Genomic DNA, 17,148 nt, shown 5'->3' with positions numbered 1-17,148 from the left:
GAGGAAAAGGCAAAATTTCCTGCCTACTCCCCTGCCATGTCTAGTCCTTTTCAGCCACTGTTAAAATTCCTTGAGTGACTTTCCGGATAGAAAAATTAAGTGCATCTCTCTGCATATATGTGTGTGTGTGAATGTGTATGTGTATATGTGTGTCGGTGGGGTACGGGGGGTAGGATGAGGGATGCTTATTTAAAATTTTATTCCATAGAAATAATATCATACCTATTTTTTTCTTCCTAAAATAGACTAAAATACATTTTAAAGATCTTTCTATATGCTTCAGTCATTCAAGCTCCATAAGTAAGGGGAATTTGTCTTTTTAAGCACTGTTTTTCTTCAACAGAAACTTACTAGGTAAGTGAATGAATAAATCAGCAAATGCCAGATTAACTTCACTCTTTTGAACCCAAGTATAACATTATATTGTTTTAATGTACCAGAAGTATCAGTCAACTACTGATAAACATTTAAAATGTTTTCAGATTTTGGCTATTACTGTGCAAACATTCCTGAACATATCCGTTAAATCTTGCACATACGTATCTGTAAGTAAATCTAAGGTAATTACTTAGCAATGTAATAGTTCAGTCAGTTGCATTTCTAATTTTGGTAGATATTGCTAACAGGTTGCATCAATTCACACTCTCACTTCAGTACAACTTCTACTCTAGGGCAACTCACAAAAACTAAACGTTAGTAACTAAAACACATATTCCTAGAAATGACATATTCTTTCATCTATAGCGTTTTAACAGAAACTGTGTCAGATGAGATCTTGAAACACTAAAAATCCTTTTGGCTCTGCTGAGCACTGGGGACATCCTTTTTCTCAAAGACAAAATGCTTGTTCCTACTGGCCGGCTTTTTGGAACTTGGCCAAAATTCATGCTAACCGCTTCTTTTGTATATTCTAATAATAAAATATAATCCTATTCTTGCATTTTTATAAAAAGTTTAATATTTGCATCCTTGTTAAATACAAATAACTATTCAAGAGCATGCAGATATCTTTGAGAAAGTTATTTATATGAAGGATACAGGTATCGGTCCTATAGAAGTGCTTGAAATCTATCACTTTGGCTCTCACATTAATTCCGCTGTCTATTGACATTAAAATAAGAAAAGTAACCTATAGACAGAAAGAAGGTTGTATTCCCATTAACATTCATGAGGGCTAAGCAGCCGAAGTCCTACATATCAAGTAGGGAATATATCCTTTGTCTGCTGATGAGAGAATGTCTCAGTGATAAATGGTTACAGACAGGGGTGTCATGAGGGCAACAACACACAGAACAACTCAGACAAACTTTTTAAAAAAGTCTTCTTCTCCTGCAGTTCTTTTTGTGGCGCTGGGGAGCACAGTGCCGATCCCTGCTAATAAAAGAAAACTATTGCAATGCAGAACTCCTAACCTTTGCAGAGGCACTTACCAGAAAACCAAAAACATACTCTTTGAAAAACAATTTAAAACCAAGCTTCAAAGGCTTTCTAATGTATAAATATTCAGACATTCTGAAAAGCACTGCTCTGCATCCTGCACCCCAGCTATTTGTGCCTAAAATGGATATTGTCGTAACAGTTAGCATGGTCGTCAAAGTGCAACGTCTCTAATGTCAACACTGAGAGACATCAGACTCATTAAAATGCTTTACATTCATTTATTAGGTTGGTGCAAAAGTAGTTGCGGGTTTTGCCAAAGTCATACATAAATTCAAACACATTATGATACTCATTTAATACATTGTGATAAAAATCATGTATGAAGTCATGAGTTTATTTAACACGCTAATATTTCATAGAGTCCAATGGTGACTACCAATGACTCAGCTAATTTTCAAACCAAAATAAGTTAGATTATAATTTGTTGACTCCCTTGACTCCTCGAGCCAGGGAAAACATTTCCTGGGGCCTGACTCTAGGTGGCTCACTTTCCTCACCTAAAAACACAAAGGGTGAGACAACCCCCTCCAACTCTCATCCTCGGTCCCCCAAGGGTTTCTCTCCAGAATTCTGCCTCTTCTGCAGCAGTCTAGAGTCTTCAGCATGAAAAGGGTAACAAACATGGCGCAATTTTCTGAAACCGTGATGTCAACAGTGCTTTTGAGGTGTCTTTCCCCACCCTAAAGAAAATTCGAGATGCACACCAAGAAAAAAATGCGAGACAGCTCCCCGACACATCCTGAGCCACTCCTCCTCCTCAGGGTGCACCCAACAGTCTCTGCTAGAGCAGTGTGGACGCTGGACAAAGATGCAGCCAGTAGGTCGCTGGGGGTCGCGGGTTCGGTCCGCTGACTTGGCCACCAAATCTTTTCCGCCGGGAGTGAAGCGGCGGGGAAGGAGAGGAGTCAAGGGCGGGGCTGGGGCTTGGACCCGCCCCCGGGCCCCGGAGGAGTCCCTGCGCCTGCGTGTCGGGCGTGGACCTGTGGTTGGACTCCCCCGTTCTGGGCTGCCCTCTGCGTCCTCCCCCGCCCCTTCCCACCTCCGCCCACTTGACGCGATGACGCATCTCAGGTTTGCGGACGTGGCGGCGGCGTACGACCCGGAAGGCGGAGACGTTGGCGGCAGAGGCGGAGGCGGACTGGGTCAGCCCAAAGCAGAGGCTCGGCCATGAACTTACCCGGGACAGCGGCGGCGGCGGACCTTTTGGCCATCTCCTCGCAGAGTGCTCCCTGCTAACGGGGACAGGTAAAGATGGTGGCAGGAGGTGAGGGTAGCCCGGTCTAGGAGGGCGGGGTTGAGCCCCAGCTCCGTCCTCACGGCTGGCGCTGAGCCCTCGGCCACAGGTGTGGTGGGGGCTGCAGGGCCGGGCTCGGCCGGTGTGGCGGACACCCCCGAGACAGGGAAGAACTTCCAGACCAGCCCTGCCAGGCCCTCTTGTCACACTGTCGGGGAAACTGAGGCTCAGAGGAAGGACACCTACCTGCTGGATTACCTGGGCAGCTAATTTCCCACCCAACACAGCATTTCTCACACAACTTTATGTTGGCGTGAAATATTCGCTGACGGCATCTTGTCATATCGTTCAAGTGTCATGCTGTGACAGAATTTGAGACGTAATCCTCGCTGACGATAGCAGGGAAAGAAAAACTTGACGTGTGGAATACAGAGGGGAGGTAGTTAAGTTTTAAAAAACAAAATTGGCCCTGACAGCGGATAGGGTGCCTTTGATTCTGTCCCTTTGCAACTTTAACTTGTGCCCTGTGACCCTCTTATTGCACCTTGCTTAGTTAAAGAAGGTCAAGGCGAAACACCTAGCAGCCGTTCTACAGTACGAAGGTGTTTGGGAAACCGTTTTCAGCTACAGACTGAGCTGATGAATGCTTTAACACTGTTTTGTGGCCCCTCGTAATCTATGTAGCACGCAGGCTTGTTCTAGGTTTCTGAAAGGGAATTCGTGCCTTTTTCCTGCACTAAGAGAATTAAGAGAGGTGAACAGAATTGAGCCAGATGACTTAAATATTATGTATTTTCTAATATCTGAGTAGTAGACTGGAGTGATCGCCTGGGTCAGTCTATTCACTTCGGTTGGAGACACAGCCAGTTCTTGATCATTCAGAATACTCAGTTTTGTAACACGATAGTCAGCTGCCTGCATTTCATTATAAAGGGGAATGGAGAGATAGTGAGACAGGTGAAGTTCTGACCTTTAAATTATATTTAGAAATATATCGTGGAGAGAGGTTGATAGAAACAAATATCTAAAATGGCTTTGGGGCATTGCTTAGTGATTTTCAGTTAGCTGCACTACTAAGCCAATTTTGAAGTTCTAAGAACAAATTATTAGGGTGAAAGTGTCTAACGGGATAGCATAAGTAGGTCGGTATAGCCACGTGTAAATTGCTGTATATTAAGTCTTAACTTTTTTGATCATGGATGCCTTTTGAGAATATGAAGCAATAAAAATTCTCCCCAGAAAAATATACATATATATAAAATTTGCCTGGAATCTACAGGATTCAAAGACATTCCCTAGATTAAAGACACAAGATTAAAAAAAGACTTGGTTAAATGAGTGGAAATAAAACTATTATCCTTGGAGGAAAAGATGTGGTCGTGACTTCAAAACTGCTTTTGAGATATAAAATGTGATAGTTTTCTTTAGTTTCATAGCTGTCAAGTTAGGAATCCTAGTTCTTGGTAATAATGTAGCACTTCAGGGAACAGTTGAAATAATCTACTTAACATATAGCTATTAGTTATCTGTGTTATCTGAACAGGAACTCTTGAGCTTTTAAAACATTATAATATTGCCATTAGAGCAAGATCAGAAAGTGGTTTTCAAGGGTTGGATTCAACTATATTAAATAGTTTTAAAGCATTTTATGGTAAGTATACACCTAGAAAGTACAGGTTGGGTAGTCCTTACCTGAAATGCTTGAGACCGGAAGTGTTTCAGATTTCTTTGGATTTTGGAATGTTTGCATATACATAATAAGATACATTGGGGATGGGACCCATCTGAACATGAAATTTGTGTTTCATATTCAACTTATACACATAGCTGGAAGGTAATTTTATATAATTTGTGTACAAAAGTTCTTGTACCTGGAACCATCAGCAGGCAAAAGTGTCACTATCTCAGCCACCCGTGTGGAAAATTTGTGGTTGTTTGGCATCACCATCATTCCTAACTCTGAATTTATATGCTACTAATAAGCAATCATTTTCTTAACACTTATTCACACATAAGTGCTTAACAGTAAAAAAAAAAAAAAAAAAAAAAAAAAAAAAGACATACCATTAATACAGTGAAAAAATAATGTGTTCAGGGTACCTAAGCACATCACCAGAATACCTGTACAGGTTTAGCATTCCTAATCTGAAATCTGAAATCTGAAACGTCAGGTGTGGAATTTTCTATTTGTGGCTTCGTGTCAGCACTCAAAATATTTCAAATTTCAGAGTATTTAAGATTTGGATTTTTGGGTTAGGGATCCTCAACCTTTGTAATTTATTGTCATCCATTTTATATACTCCGATTTTTGGAGTTGGTCTGTTCTGTTTTTTTTTTTTTTTTTTTTCCTGTTTCACTTGGTACTCATCCATAGTATTCAAAAAATAGTGAGTCTTTGAGATGTTATTTCGCTTTGGCTTCCATGACATAACACTTCCATGGTTTCTCCCGCTTCTGGACACTCCTTATCCATATTTTCAGGCTGATTTCCTTTCACGAAGATACTGAATTTTGGACTTCTTCAAGGCTCAGTCTTGGACCCTCTTTTCTTTTTCTCTACTCTCTAGGTAATATATGTACTCACCGATTCATTTTCATCTATGTGCAGATTAGTCATGAAATTTTATTTCTAACCTAGACCTTTTCTTTGAATTTGACTATATAGCCCATTTGTCTATTTGCCATTCCTTTTTACTATCTTAGAGGAATTCATAATCATAGCCATGCACCTACTCCCCCAGCTCCTCTTCCATATCTCAGAGAATGGCACCACAATGTGTTATGCAAATCAGAAATCTTGGTGTGATGCTTAATTTACTCCCTCTCTTCATGTCTGAACCACCTTAAGTGCAAAGAATTTTATCTCCAGAGTGCTTCTTACTACTTCCCTTCATCTTTCCCAACAAGAACTGAAAGCAGTCTGCCCCTTCTTATGTGAATAATTAACATGAAGCCAAAACTGTGAATGTGGAATTAGTTTTTTAGGTTCTTGTGTTCTTAATTAATGAGAGTAGATAGATCAACTTGATGATGGTGAGTTGAGAGTGAGTATGCAAGTAAACAAAAAGTATTCATTGATGCATGTTTTTAACTTAGGTCGGCTCCCAGTCAGTCTTACAGTGGTTTTTCTAAAGTATAAATGAACACAGTGACCTAAAATCTGTTCACAGTCTTTATGGACCATAAACTGAATTTGATGAGGACTCTTAAGTTGGCTAAAAAGCTTCCAGGGAAGAAAAATTCCTGCTTCCAGGGAAGCAAAATCATAACCTATGTAGCAGGCATATCTGCACTAAATATAAATACCAAAGCCCAGGAGGAAGTAATACGAAAGATACTCCAATCCTGAATGAACTTAAAATGCAGAACAAGCTGGAAAGTTTTGAATTCATGAAAGTATTATGTGTATATAAAACATGCTTTGATTCCATCAGAGCTATAAGTTATATAGTCACAAGTTTTTCAGACATAACACAATTATTTCTCTGATTTTCTTCACATACTCAGAATAAGGGGAATTTGTGATTTTATATTTAATGTAATATTTTATAGTATTTAATTTTATAATAAGTTATATTTTTACCAAAAAAATTATAGCAATTTGCCTTTGTTGATATGTAATTACTCCACGTGTTTAGTGATATATGATCTAATAGAGGAGATTACCTCTTCTTCCCATACGTTTGTCTCCACTGCCAAATAACGTTTGTTACACTTTAACAGTTGTAAAACCTGAACCTAGGCCAGGTGCAGTGGCTCACACCTGTAATCCTAGCACTTTGGGAGGCTGAGGTGGGCGGATCACCTGAGGTCAAGAGTTCGAGACCAGCGTGGCCAACATGGTGAAGCCCTGTCTCTACTAAAAATACAAAAATTAGCTGGGCGTGGTGGTGGGCGCCTGTTATCCCAGCTACTCGGGAGACTGAAACAGGAGAATCACTTAAACCTGGGAGGCAAAGGTTGCAGTGAGCTGAGATCGCACTACTGCACTCCAGCCTGGGTGACAGAGTGAGACTCCATCTCAAAAAAACAAAACAAAAAAACGAACTTAAACCTAAATGTTTAAATAACTAAAACCATTAAAACAAAAACAAAAGATTGTGTCCTGAATGTACGATGCATGCAAATCAGTCAGTTGGATCAGCTACATTCCAAAATTTTCTCTGCTTTTTTTTTTTTCCTCCAGATTTTAACATTATGGCAGGGAGGCATCAGAATCGTAGTTTTCCTCTTCCAGGAGTTCAGTCAAGTGGTCAAGTACATGCATTTGGAAATTGTTCAGACAATGATATTTTGGAGGAGGATGCTGAAGTGTATGAGCTTCGATCCAGAGGAAAAGAGAAAGTCCGAAGAAGTACATCAAGAGATAGACTTGACGACATTATAGTATTAACAAAAGATATACAAGAAGGAGATACATTAAATGCAATAGCCCTTCAATACTGTTGTACGGTAAGTTTTAATATTACATAATGCAATTCAGAATTATTTGTTTACCCACACTGAAATAAATTCCATGTCCTTTTTTACCTTGTTTATTCCTTTCTCCATTTTTTGCTCTTATTTTTTGCATAGAAATCTGTGTCACATGGGCTGGGCGCGGTGGCTCACGCCTGTAATCCCAGCACTTTGGGAGGCCGAGGCGGGTGGATCACGAGGTCAGGAGCTCGAGACCATCCTGGCTAACACAGTGAAACCCCCTCTCTACTAAAAATACAAAAAAATTAGCCAGGCGTGTTGGCGGGCGCCTGTAGTCCCAGCTACTCTGGAGGCTGAGGCAGGAGAATGGCATGAACCTGGGAGGCGGAGCTTGCAGGAGCCGAGATCGCGCCACTGCATTCCAGCCTGGGCGACGGAGCGAGACTCCGTCTCCAAAAAAGGAAAGAAAAAAATCTGTGTCAAATTTGTAGATGTTTACTTTTAAAAATTTTAACAAATACTTGAATTTCTGTGTATTTCCAAATCCACGAATTTCAGTATTGAAAAACACTCAACTATGTTATCTTATTCAAATGGTAAGAAAATGTGGAAATGTGTAAGGAAGAGCTTTTCCCTGCCCCAATTTCTTGAGATAACCAGCGTTAACACTTTGGCATGTAGGAATGCTGTACTTTTTTTGTGCTCATAAGTATTTATTTATATATACATATTTGGGGAGTTAGTAATCTTTCTATTTTTAAAAGTGGATTATATTATGCATTTTACTCTGCAACTTGCGTTTTTCATTCTTTAGTGTATCATGGACACCCTCATGACCATCCCTCAAAGCCTTATAGATCTAACTCATTATTTTAAATGGTTGTATAATGTCTGTAGTATTAATGTTCCAGTATTTTTAAGCCATTGCCCTATTAATTGATACTCAGGATTTTCTTGGTGTTTTACCTTGTGTGGCGAATATCATCACAACTGTATCTTTAAATGGTGGTGCCTTTACTTCTGTGGGATAGATCCCAAAAGTGGGATTGCCAGATAAGAGGAAAGGTGTATTTTTAATTTTAAGAGATACTATACTCTATTTGGGCCCATTTTCTCCTGTGTCATTATGTCCATCTTCAGGCCTTAGCAGGATATTTTTATATCCACGTTGATATGGAAACTGGTTAGAACATTTGTTTTCAAACTTTTTGTTCTCATACTCCCAATAGAATTTTGAAATATATGTACTATGTACCTCATCGCACATTTTTAAGTGAACTTCCTAAATTCTTCCTCATGACTTAACATAGTTACAAAGAGTATAATTTTTAGAATGTTGTATTAACATTTAAAAATAAGACTATTAGAGTGCTCTTTAAATGCATCCACAGAATTCTAAGTACCACCAGGATTTGCTACCTGAAATTTGTATTTTTAAAAAAAGTGGAAAGTGTGTGTATGAGAGCTCTTTTTTCAATAGCATGAGATTTTATATCATTCCTTTTTCTCATTAATATTTCCATCTTCCCCCCAAATTTTTCATGATGTAAAGTATTTTTATACTTGAAAAACCTTTTATTGACTACCTGTAATACTTCTCTGCAATAGGAACACACATGTCTATAAGTTTATATTATATAAATATATTTATATTCTAAAAAAATTATGGTCATGAGGTTGTTTTCTTCTACATTTTCAACTATTGCAATAATTCACATTTCTTATTACAATTCACAATTCAAAACATTTCAAATTTTGATTTTAAAATTTAATAAAATATTTTATTAAAATGAATTTTTTGATGTAGATAAGAAGTGGGTAGTTTTTTCCTCCTACCTTGCTCATGTATGACAACATCAATTCTTGCCATTATTAAATCAGAAAATATCTAAGTTTATTTCTAAATGCAAATAAACATATGAGTAAGTGTTTTGTAGAGAAATAAGACCATTGATAAATAAATTACAGAATATGTCATAGATGGTAGATGGTGGAACACACTTCAAAATGAGAGACAAGGCTAAAAACATCAAGGTACAGATCCTAGAGGAGAGTTTGTGATTCAGTAGTTTTGTAAGACATTAGCTTTCTTTTAATGAACCTAGAAAATTCTCTTAGGGAAATTTAACATACCATCTGAATAATTAAAAATAGGTCATATTTCCAATGAGGTGCAAAGATGTTTCAGGCGTTCAACAGTGATGTGAAGAAGATTTCAAGGAGGAAATATGGTAAACAACAAAGCGAATTTTCATAGGTATTTCCGAAATGAGTGGCACAGACTATTTGGGATGAAATGCTTTGAGACACTGTGGAAAAGTTTGATCCATACAGTAAGAGAACAAATATTGTAAGGTTTTAACAGGAGTGATACAGAATGGAAAAGTTTGATCCATATAGTAAGAGAATACCATTATTGTAGGGTTTTAACAGGAGTGATACAGAATAGCAGAGGGGCCTGCTGATGAATTGAAGGGGATCCAATAAAGAGATTACTGGAATAATAAAGATGATCAGGACTCAGACTAAAATATTTGTGATAAGGATAGAGAAAAAGTGTTAATGTATTGGGGGAAATCACAGGATATATCAGCTGAATGCTTATGTGAAATGAGAATGATGAAAAGTACTTAAATGGAGAGATGGCATTGGCCACTGTATTAGTCTGTGTCTGTGTTCACATTGCTATAAAGAAATACCTGAGACTGGGTAGTTTATAAGAAAAGAGGTTTAATTGGCTCGTGGTTCTGCAGGTTGTACATAAAGCAGGCAGCATCTGCTTCTGGGGAGGCCTCAGAGAGCTTTTACTCACGGCGGAAGGCAAAGCCAGAGCAGGCATTTTCACATGGCTGGAGCAGGAGGAAGAGCGAGTGAGGGAGGAGGTTCCACACACTTTTAAACAATCAGATCTCACAAGAACTCAGGACAGTATCAAGGGGGAAATCTACCTCCATGATCCAATCACCTCCCCCAGGCCCCACCCCCAACATTGGAGATTACAAGATGACATGAGATTTGGGTGGGGACATATCAGCCACTATAGTGGGAAAGGTGATGAACAGAATTAGTTAAGATAAGCAGTGCTCCTTTTTGATGGGAGCATAAGCAACAAAAAAATTATAAAAAGATTTATCATTATAAAAGGATTTATCATTTAAAAAATGCAGTAAGTAGCTAGTGGTATATTCCACTTAGAAATAATCTAAAGAACTATTAAAAATCTGTCAGTTATACAACTGTGATGAGAAGAATAAAAAGTCCAAGGTTGGAATCTTGAATGCAACCAAGGAAGTTGGCATAGCATAGAAATCATTATAGGGATATTCAGGGAGATAACTTAGGTAGATACTAAACCTTGGAACCCTAATTCAAAAAGAGTATCAAGTAGTTATTAGTAAGAGTACACTATACCAAGCAAAAGAGCATTTAAAGAGAATGGGGTCAGACTTTGGGATTTTTCAGTGAATCTTCATTTGCTGTAAGACAAAACAGTGCGAAGGTAGTAAGATGATAAAACACACTTTATCTTTACTATTTCATCTTTTAGTTATTGTTCAACCCTTTTCTTCTAATCCCTCCACACATACATTGCAAGATAATTTTTCTAGCTTGACCTCTTTTAGTCTTCATCGTACTTGATCACTAATCTACAGTTGATTCTGTTCACTACTCCCTCCTAAAGACCCTCTCTGCTTGACCACCTTGACTTTTCAGGTTTCTGGTTTTCCTACTATTAACGTTTAATAATAGCTAACTTTTATATGACATACTGTAAATCACTGTTCTGAGTGTCCTACAACATTTAAATCATTAAGGTTCACCTCAACCCTATAATGTAGGTAGTATTATTACTGCCGTATTGCAGGTGTGGAACCTTAATGGCAAAGAGGTTAAACAACCTGCCCCAGGTCATAAAGCTAGAAAGTGTCAAAGCCATGCTTCAAACCCAGTTATCCATGCTTTTAACCACTATTGTATATTCCCTTGCCATTCGTAATCTCCTTTGTGGATTATTGTTACTCAGCATACCCATCAAATGTTGGAGTTCTTCAGGGATCTTCTTGTTGCTTTTTTCTCTCAGGCTTTTTCTAGTGAATCTCTCTACTCTTTGACTTCAATTACTTTTTTTTTTTTTGAGATGGAGTCTTGCTTTGTTGCCCAGGCTGGAGTGCAGTGGCACAATCTCTGCTCACTGCAACCACCACCTCCCGGCTTCCAGTAATTCTCCTGCCTCAGCCTCCCGAGTAGCTGGGACTACAGGCATGCACCACCATGCCTGGCTAATTTTTGTATTTTTAGTAGAGATGGGTTTCACCTGTTGGCCACGCTGGTCTTGAACTCCTGACCTCAGGTGATCTACCTGCCTCGGCCTCCCAAAGTGCTGGGATTACAGGCATGAGCCACCACGCCTGGCCGACTTCAATTATATTTTTGCTGATAGTCCACAAATCTGTGTCTCTAGCCGAGATCGTTCTTGAGTTTCAGACATATATCTACAATTCTGTCCTGAACATCTTCCACTTGTGTGTCTCAAGCAGCTCCAAGTCAGCATATCTAAAATCTGCATTCATCCTCTTCTTACCCTCCACACTGTTCCATTTCTCAATGAATGCCATCATCCATCAAGTTGACCAAACCAGAAATCTAATCTTCGTACTAGACCCACTTTATCTCTCTGACATCAATCAGGTGATACATGATTAGGTTTTAAAGTATTGATGGAAATGAATGGGACTAATAGATGGTGGGAGAGCCTGGCATACCAATTGGTAATATGCTAGACACTCCCCTCTTCCCCCAACACAGTGGGACAGGATATACAGACAGGTTATCTCACAGTGGATAGGATAATACAAACAGGTTGAGGAATGTATAATATATAGAGAAAAAGCTTATAAAAGTGATTAATCTTGAAAGTAGTTGAATAATGCATTTACATTGAGAAGTTTGGGAGGGAAACGGCTTCAGAAGTAAGGGGGATAAATTACCAATTTTTTAAATTCTAAGGTATATATGCTTTTCCACACATTTTAGCATCTTTTTTTGGAATGGTGGCATCTTCAATTTTTGGTGAAGTTTTTTTTTTTCCCCCTAGATATACATAAAATAATGCTGCATCTTAGAGTTATGGCATCTTAGTTTTGATAAAATATGGTAGTTTTAGTTGGGTAGCATTTGTCTACATTCCAGTTTCCAAATTGGGATAAAGAACATAACTACCCATAATCCTTCCTTCACAAATTGTTTACAAGCAGAAGGACTGTGGTATTTATGCATGATGCACAAAGGGAAGCAACAAAGGATTCTAGAATCTACTTAAATAGCATTAATTAGTGTTACTAACATATATGGGTGATAGTAAAAAGTAGTTGGTGATTTCTTAAGATTGGTGCATCTAAAGTGGTGTAGAATTCTCATCTACAAATAAAATTAAAATTTCTCTGGGTGCAACTTAATACTACTAATAATTCAACTTTTTTTTCCCTCCAAAAGTAACTAGGATGAATGACTATTGCTACCTTTATTTTGATTTGGAATTCAGTTGTATGTTGCCTTGTTTTTTTTTTGTTTTTTTTTTTTTTACAGGTAGCAGATATCAAGAGAGTTAACAATCTCATCAGTGATCAAGACTTTTTTGCCCTTAGGTCTGTCAAAATTCCAGTAAAAAAGTTCAGTTCCTTGACCGAAACACTTTGTCCTCCAAAAGGAAGACAGACGTCACGTCATTCATCTGTTCAATACTCTTCTGAACAACAGGAAATTTTGCCAGCTAATGATTCTCTTGCTTACAGTGACTCAGCTGGTAGCTTTTTAAAAGAAGTAGACCGAGACATTGAACAAATAGTAAAGTGTACAGACAATAAGAGAGAGAACCTCAATGAGGTAGTATCGGCCTTAACAGCACAACAAATACGTTTTGAACCTGATAACAAAAACACTCAACGTAAAGACCCCTATTATGGAGCAGACTGGGGAATAGGGTGGTGGACAGCTGTAGTGATAATGTTGATAGTAGGTATAATAACACCAGTGTTTTATTTGTTGTATTATGAAATTTTAGCTAAGGTGGATGTTAGTCATCATTCAACAGTGGACTCTTCACATTTACATTCAAAAATCACACCCCCATCACAGCAGAGAGAAATGGAAAATGGAATTGTGCCAACTAAAGGAATACATTTCAGCCAACAAGATGATCATAAACTGTATAGTCAAGATTCTCAGTCACCTGCTGCTCAACAGGAAACATAGCAATTAGCTCATAATCAAATGTTAGTGGTCACATGTGCATCTGGAATGTGGTGAATCAGTTATATCCAATAATAGCTTCAAAGGCAGAATTTAGAGAGATTGAGGATGCTTTTGTTTTTAACAAAAGGGTTTCACACTTTGAAAATTTTTTGAGCAACTAGTTGATGTTGAGAGCAGTTGATCCATAAATCTGGTGTGTGAATGTTTCAAGCAGACGTTAATTTAAATGTGTGTTTAGGAAGTGCTTAACTTGGAAGATGTATCATTTTTCTTAAGATGTATGTTTAAATTTTATTTTTTTAAGTAATTTTAAAAAAGTTTATTAATGTTAAATTTATGATGCAGAATGATAGCATCAGATGTCTGCAGCTGAAAAAAATTTACTATGAACCCCCAAAATATTCAGTTGCAAGAAAGTTTGATTCTAAAATTATTCATGGTAGGATACGTAACACACCCCTTCAAAACTTTTAAAAAATATATTTAGCACATGTGCTATGAAAGCATACGTACAAAGAGAAAGGGGAAAGTGATTTATAATTCCTACAACAGAGGCGAAGAAATAGATTAAAATATTTTCAAGACCCCAAAATAATGTATTATGGTTGGGAAGTCAGTAGAACACTGGAATAGGTGAAGAACTAACAGTAATTTTTGTCTTAAGAATGCTTTCTTTAGGACAGACCCTTTAACCTCACCTCTGTGCATCTGTTTTTAAAACGATTATATTTGCCTCTGATATTTGAAAGCACTTTTGTAGTTTTGATGATGAAAAATATATTAAACATGTGCATATTACCATTATTTAGGAAATAATTCCTTACATACTGTGCTAAATCATTGCTGTTACATACAGTAACATGCCTTAATTATATTTAATGCCTTACTGCTTTATGTAAGTAAATCCAAGTTTCAGAATTAAAATTAAGCATTATTTCAGATGGTCCAATCAGATTTGTTACATAGGCTATATAAATTTGTCTCCATTTTCACCATCAAGCACAAATAATTGGGTCAAAACTGCTTCTGAGGTCTGTTGAAGAAAATGGTTCATTAAGCAAAAAGGAGTAGAGGTATTTTATATTAGAAGTAACAGACAAATTATTTAGTAATCCCTTAACCTCTGTTTTTCAAAGAGAAAATATCCAATTTAGACTTTTTTCCTGAACTATATATATAGCATCAAATTGGGAAACAAAGGCCAAAGGTGTATAGATTGCTTGAAAGGGGGTGGTAGTGCCCCTTTTTAAGATCTGTTGAGTTGGCTACAGTCTGGCTAAGTAAGAAGCATTTGCATACTGATTCCATCATTTAATCTTTGAAAGTATGTGTTTTAAAAATGTAACCAGAATGATTCTTCAATAGAAGTGAGATTTGGTGGAGTCTGGATTGCCTGTTTTGTATATAATATATACTTAATGATATATAATACCACCTCATTTTCTGGGCATTATTTCCTAATTGTTGTTTCATAAGTCATTTTATATATTTCAGATTTCACTCAGAATAAGTAAATATTTATGGCAAATGCAGTTTTATGTACTTTCAGGAGAAGACCATCAGGAAAAGACAGGACAAAGAAGTCAAATATAAAGCCCTTGCGAATATTAGAGGACCTTAGACAATTACCAAAAAGTGTTTAATAGAGAAGTTGCAAATTGATTCTCTTAGTAAATTAAACATTTAAAAAATAGTTTTAATGTGCCTTGGGCATCTTGAAAAGAAGAGTGTGATATAATTTATGCTTAGTGTTAACTGGTCATTTTACATTGTATTTATTAAGTCTGCTGAAAAATGAGGTTTTAAGGAAGAAAATGCAGATTATTTTAGGGTAAACAGGCCAGGTGTCCTTTGAAGAACTTTGTTTACATCAAATTGATGAAATTACTGTCAGTGATTCCTTACTTTTTTTGCTAGTTGTACTTTGAAATTGTTATGGATTCGATTTCCAAAATATGTAACTTATTTTTAAAGGAATAAGGTGTGCTGTGTATTTGTTGATTAAAAATCATTTGTCTTGCAGAGTATCCTTTTTTGAAGGAAATACACATCCTTATAACACATGAGGTAGTTTTCTTTTTTCTATATTTAAATTAAATATATTTGAATTAATTGAATATAATTTGAGTTACATATAAATTCTATATAAAGGTTACATATTGAATTACGGTTCTAATCTGGTTAGGAAAGAAATGAATTTTCTAAGCATTTAATACATTTGGAATAATTTTAGTTCCTAAAAAGTACTAATGTAAGTTAAGTTTATATCAAATGCAAATTACCTTGTATAACTAATTAACAAGCACAGTTATTATTTAACATTATGGATTTTAATTGTGTTGACACCCTTATTTGAATTTGCTGCTTTACATGTGTGTGTGTGTGTGTCTGCATGTGTGCACGCATGCACTTGTATGCAATGTAAAAGTAACAGCAGAATCATTGCATTTGGTTCACTTAAAATTTTGGAGTTAGCAAGTAAAGAAAAAGCTGATAGTTTTATGAAGTCTGGGTTAAAATTTCTTTGCTATCTTACTCCTGGGAAGTTATGGGGTTCCTATTTTCAAAAGATATGTTAAAAATGGTTACACACTCTGCTGGCCACATTAAAAATTAGAAGACTCATGTTAAATTATCTCCTCCAAAAGACTTTTTATTTACAGCTTTTCTTTTTCTGGACTCTACCTGCTTGGTTCAGTGTCCTGAAGAGTTATTTAAATGAACCACTACTTAGTAATTAGTTCTTTTTTAAAGTATCTACTTCTAAAATTACCTAGTTGGAAATATGAAGGATACGCTTAGTTTTAGAAGTATCGTGAAGCAAGGATCTAGTCAGTGTTACAGGGTAAAGGTGGAGTTTTTTAAAGTCTGTATTTAAATGGTGCACTGATGGGATTCATTTTTAATTTGCATTACAAAAATATTGCTCAGGTAATCAGTATTTTCTTCCATGTATGTGCATATTGCACTGTTAGATCATAGAAATATCTGAATGCTTTAATTTTTATGTATGCAAAATCTATAAATCTTTTGTATAATGTATTTTATACAAATGTAACTGTAGAACATTATGTTAGCATGTACATCTGTAAAACCAGTTTTTAAAATTTTTTGCCCCTTATTTTTCATATTTTGAAAGATCTCCAACATGTAATAAAGTTTCTATTATTCAATCTAAAATGGAAGCCAGTGAATTTAATTGAATAAAGCAAAGCTTTTCTCCTCTACTTTCAAACTATCTAATATAGAGATATTATGTAAGATAGAGCAAATTGCCAAAGGTTTACCAATTCAGATTTCTTATTTGCTACAGTGAAGCAGAATACCTTGGATTATTTGTAAGACATAGATAAAATATTTTAGATGAATGTTCTTTGGGAAATTTTCCTCAGGGTAAGATCTGGTAAGGCATGGTCCAGGAATTGCTATGAAGTTGTAGATGAGTCATTATCTATAGATTATAACCTGCTCTCTTTATATGTGATTTTAATTTATTATAAAACAACCTCAAGAATACTGTTTAAAAGATCATTAGCAGAAAAATTGAGAAAGTTCTTTGGAGCTTTTCTTTATTTAATGGAGGAATGTGTATAAACCCTGTTTTTGTTCTTCCATTTTCAAATGCATCTTGATCTTAATATTGTGTTAATTTTTTTAATAAAATGGAAATTTTTACTACAGAGGGTTTTTAAAATTTTTTTTGGAGACAGGCTTTTGCTCTGTTGCCCAGGCTGGAGTGCAATGGCATGATGGTTCACTGCAGCCTCGAACTCCTGGGGCCAACTGATCCTCCCATGTGAGCC

The 17,148-nt window shown here is 36.7% G+C and overlaps 1 protein-coding gene across 2 annotated transcripts; it reads left to right on the top strand.

The window, feature by feature from the left end:
• The first annotated feature begins 2,516 nt into the window (after positions 1-2,516).
• Positions 2,517-16,525, top strand: LYSMD3 (LysM domain containing 3). 2 transcript variants are annotated; one of them, XM_054488051.2, is made up of 3 exons: positions 2,517-2,685; positions 6,861-7,126; positions 12,739-16,525. In XM_054488051.2, exons 2-3 carry the CDS (start codon positions 6,872-6,874, stop codon positions 12,841-12,843), a joined length of 360 nt encoding a protein of 119 aa, XP_054344026.1. In that variant the 5' UTR covers positions 2,517-2,685; positions 6,861-6,871; the 3' UTR covers positions 12,844-16,525. The 2 variants fall into 2 exon arrangements, with proteins under 2 accessions (XP_054344026.1, XP_054344025.1); XM_054488050.2 differs by having other exon boundaries at positions 12,680-16,525.
• Positions 16,526-17,148: the final 623 nt, after the last annotated feature.

The sequence above is a fragment of the Pongo pygmaeus genome, chromosome 4 (assembly GCF_028885625.2).
Source record: "Pongo pygmaeus isolate AG05252 chromosome 4, NHGRI_mPonPyg2-v2.0_pri, whole genome shotgun sequence".
Classification (NCBI taxonomy): Eukaryota; Metazoa; Chordata; class Mammalia; order Primates; family Hominidae; genus Pongo; species Pongo pygmaeus.
This window is presented reverse-complemented; position numbering and strand designations above follow the sequence as displayed.

Coding starts and splice junctions, on each gene's coding strand:
- LYSMD3 (XM_054488050.2), top strand. CDS start 6,872: ATGGCAGGGAGGCATCAGAATCGTAGTTTTCCTCTTCCAGGAGTTCAG. Junction 7,127..12,679: donor CCCTTCAATACTGTTGTACG/GTAAGTTTTAAT, acceptor TTTTTTTTACAG/GTAGCAGATATCAAGAGAGT.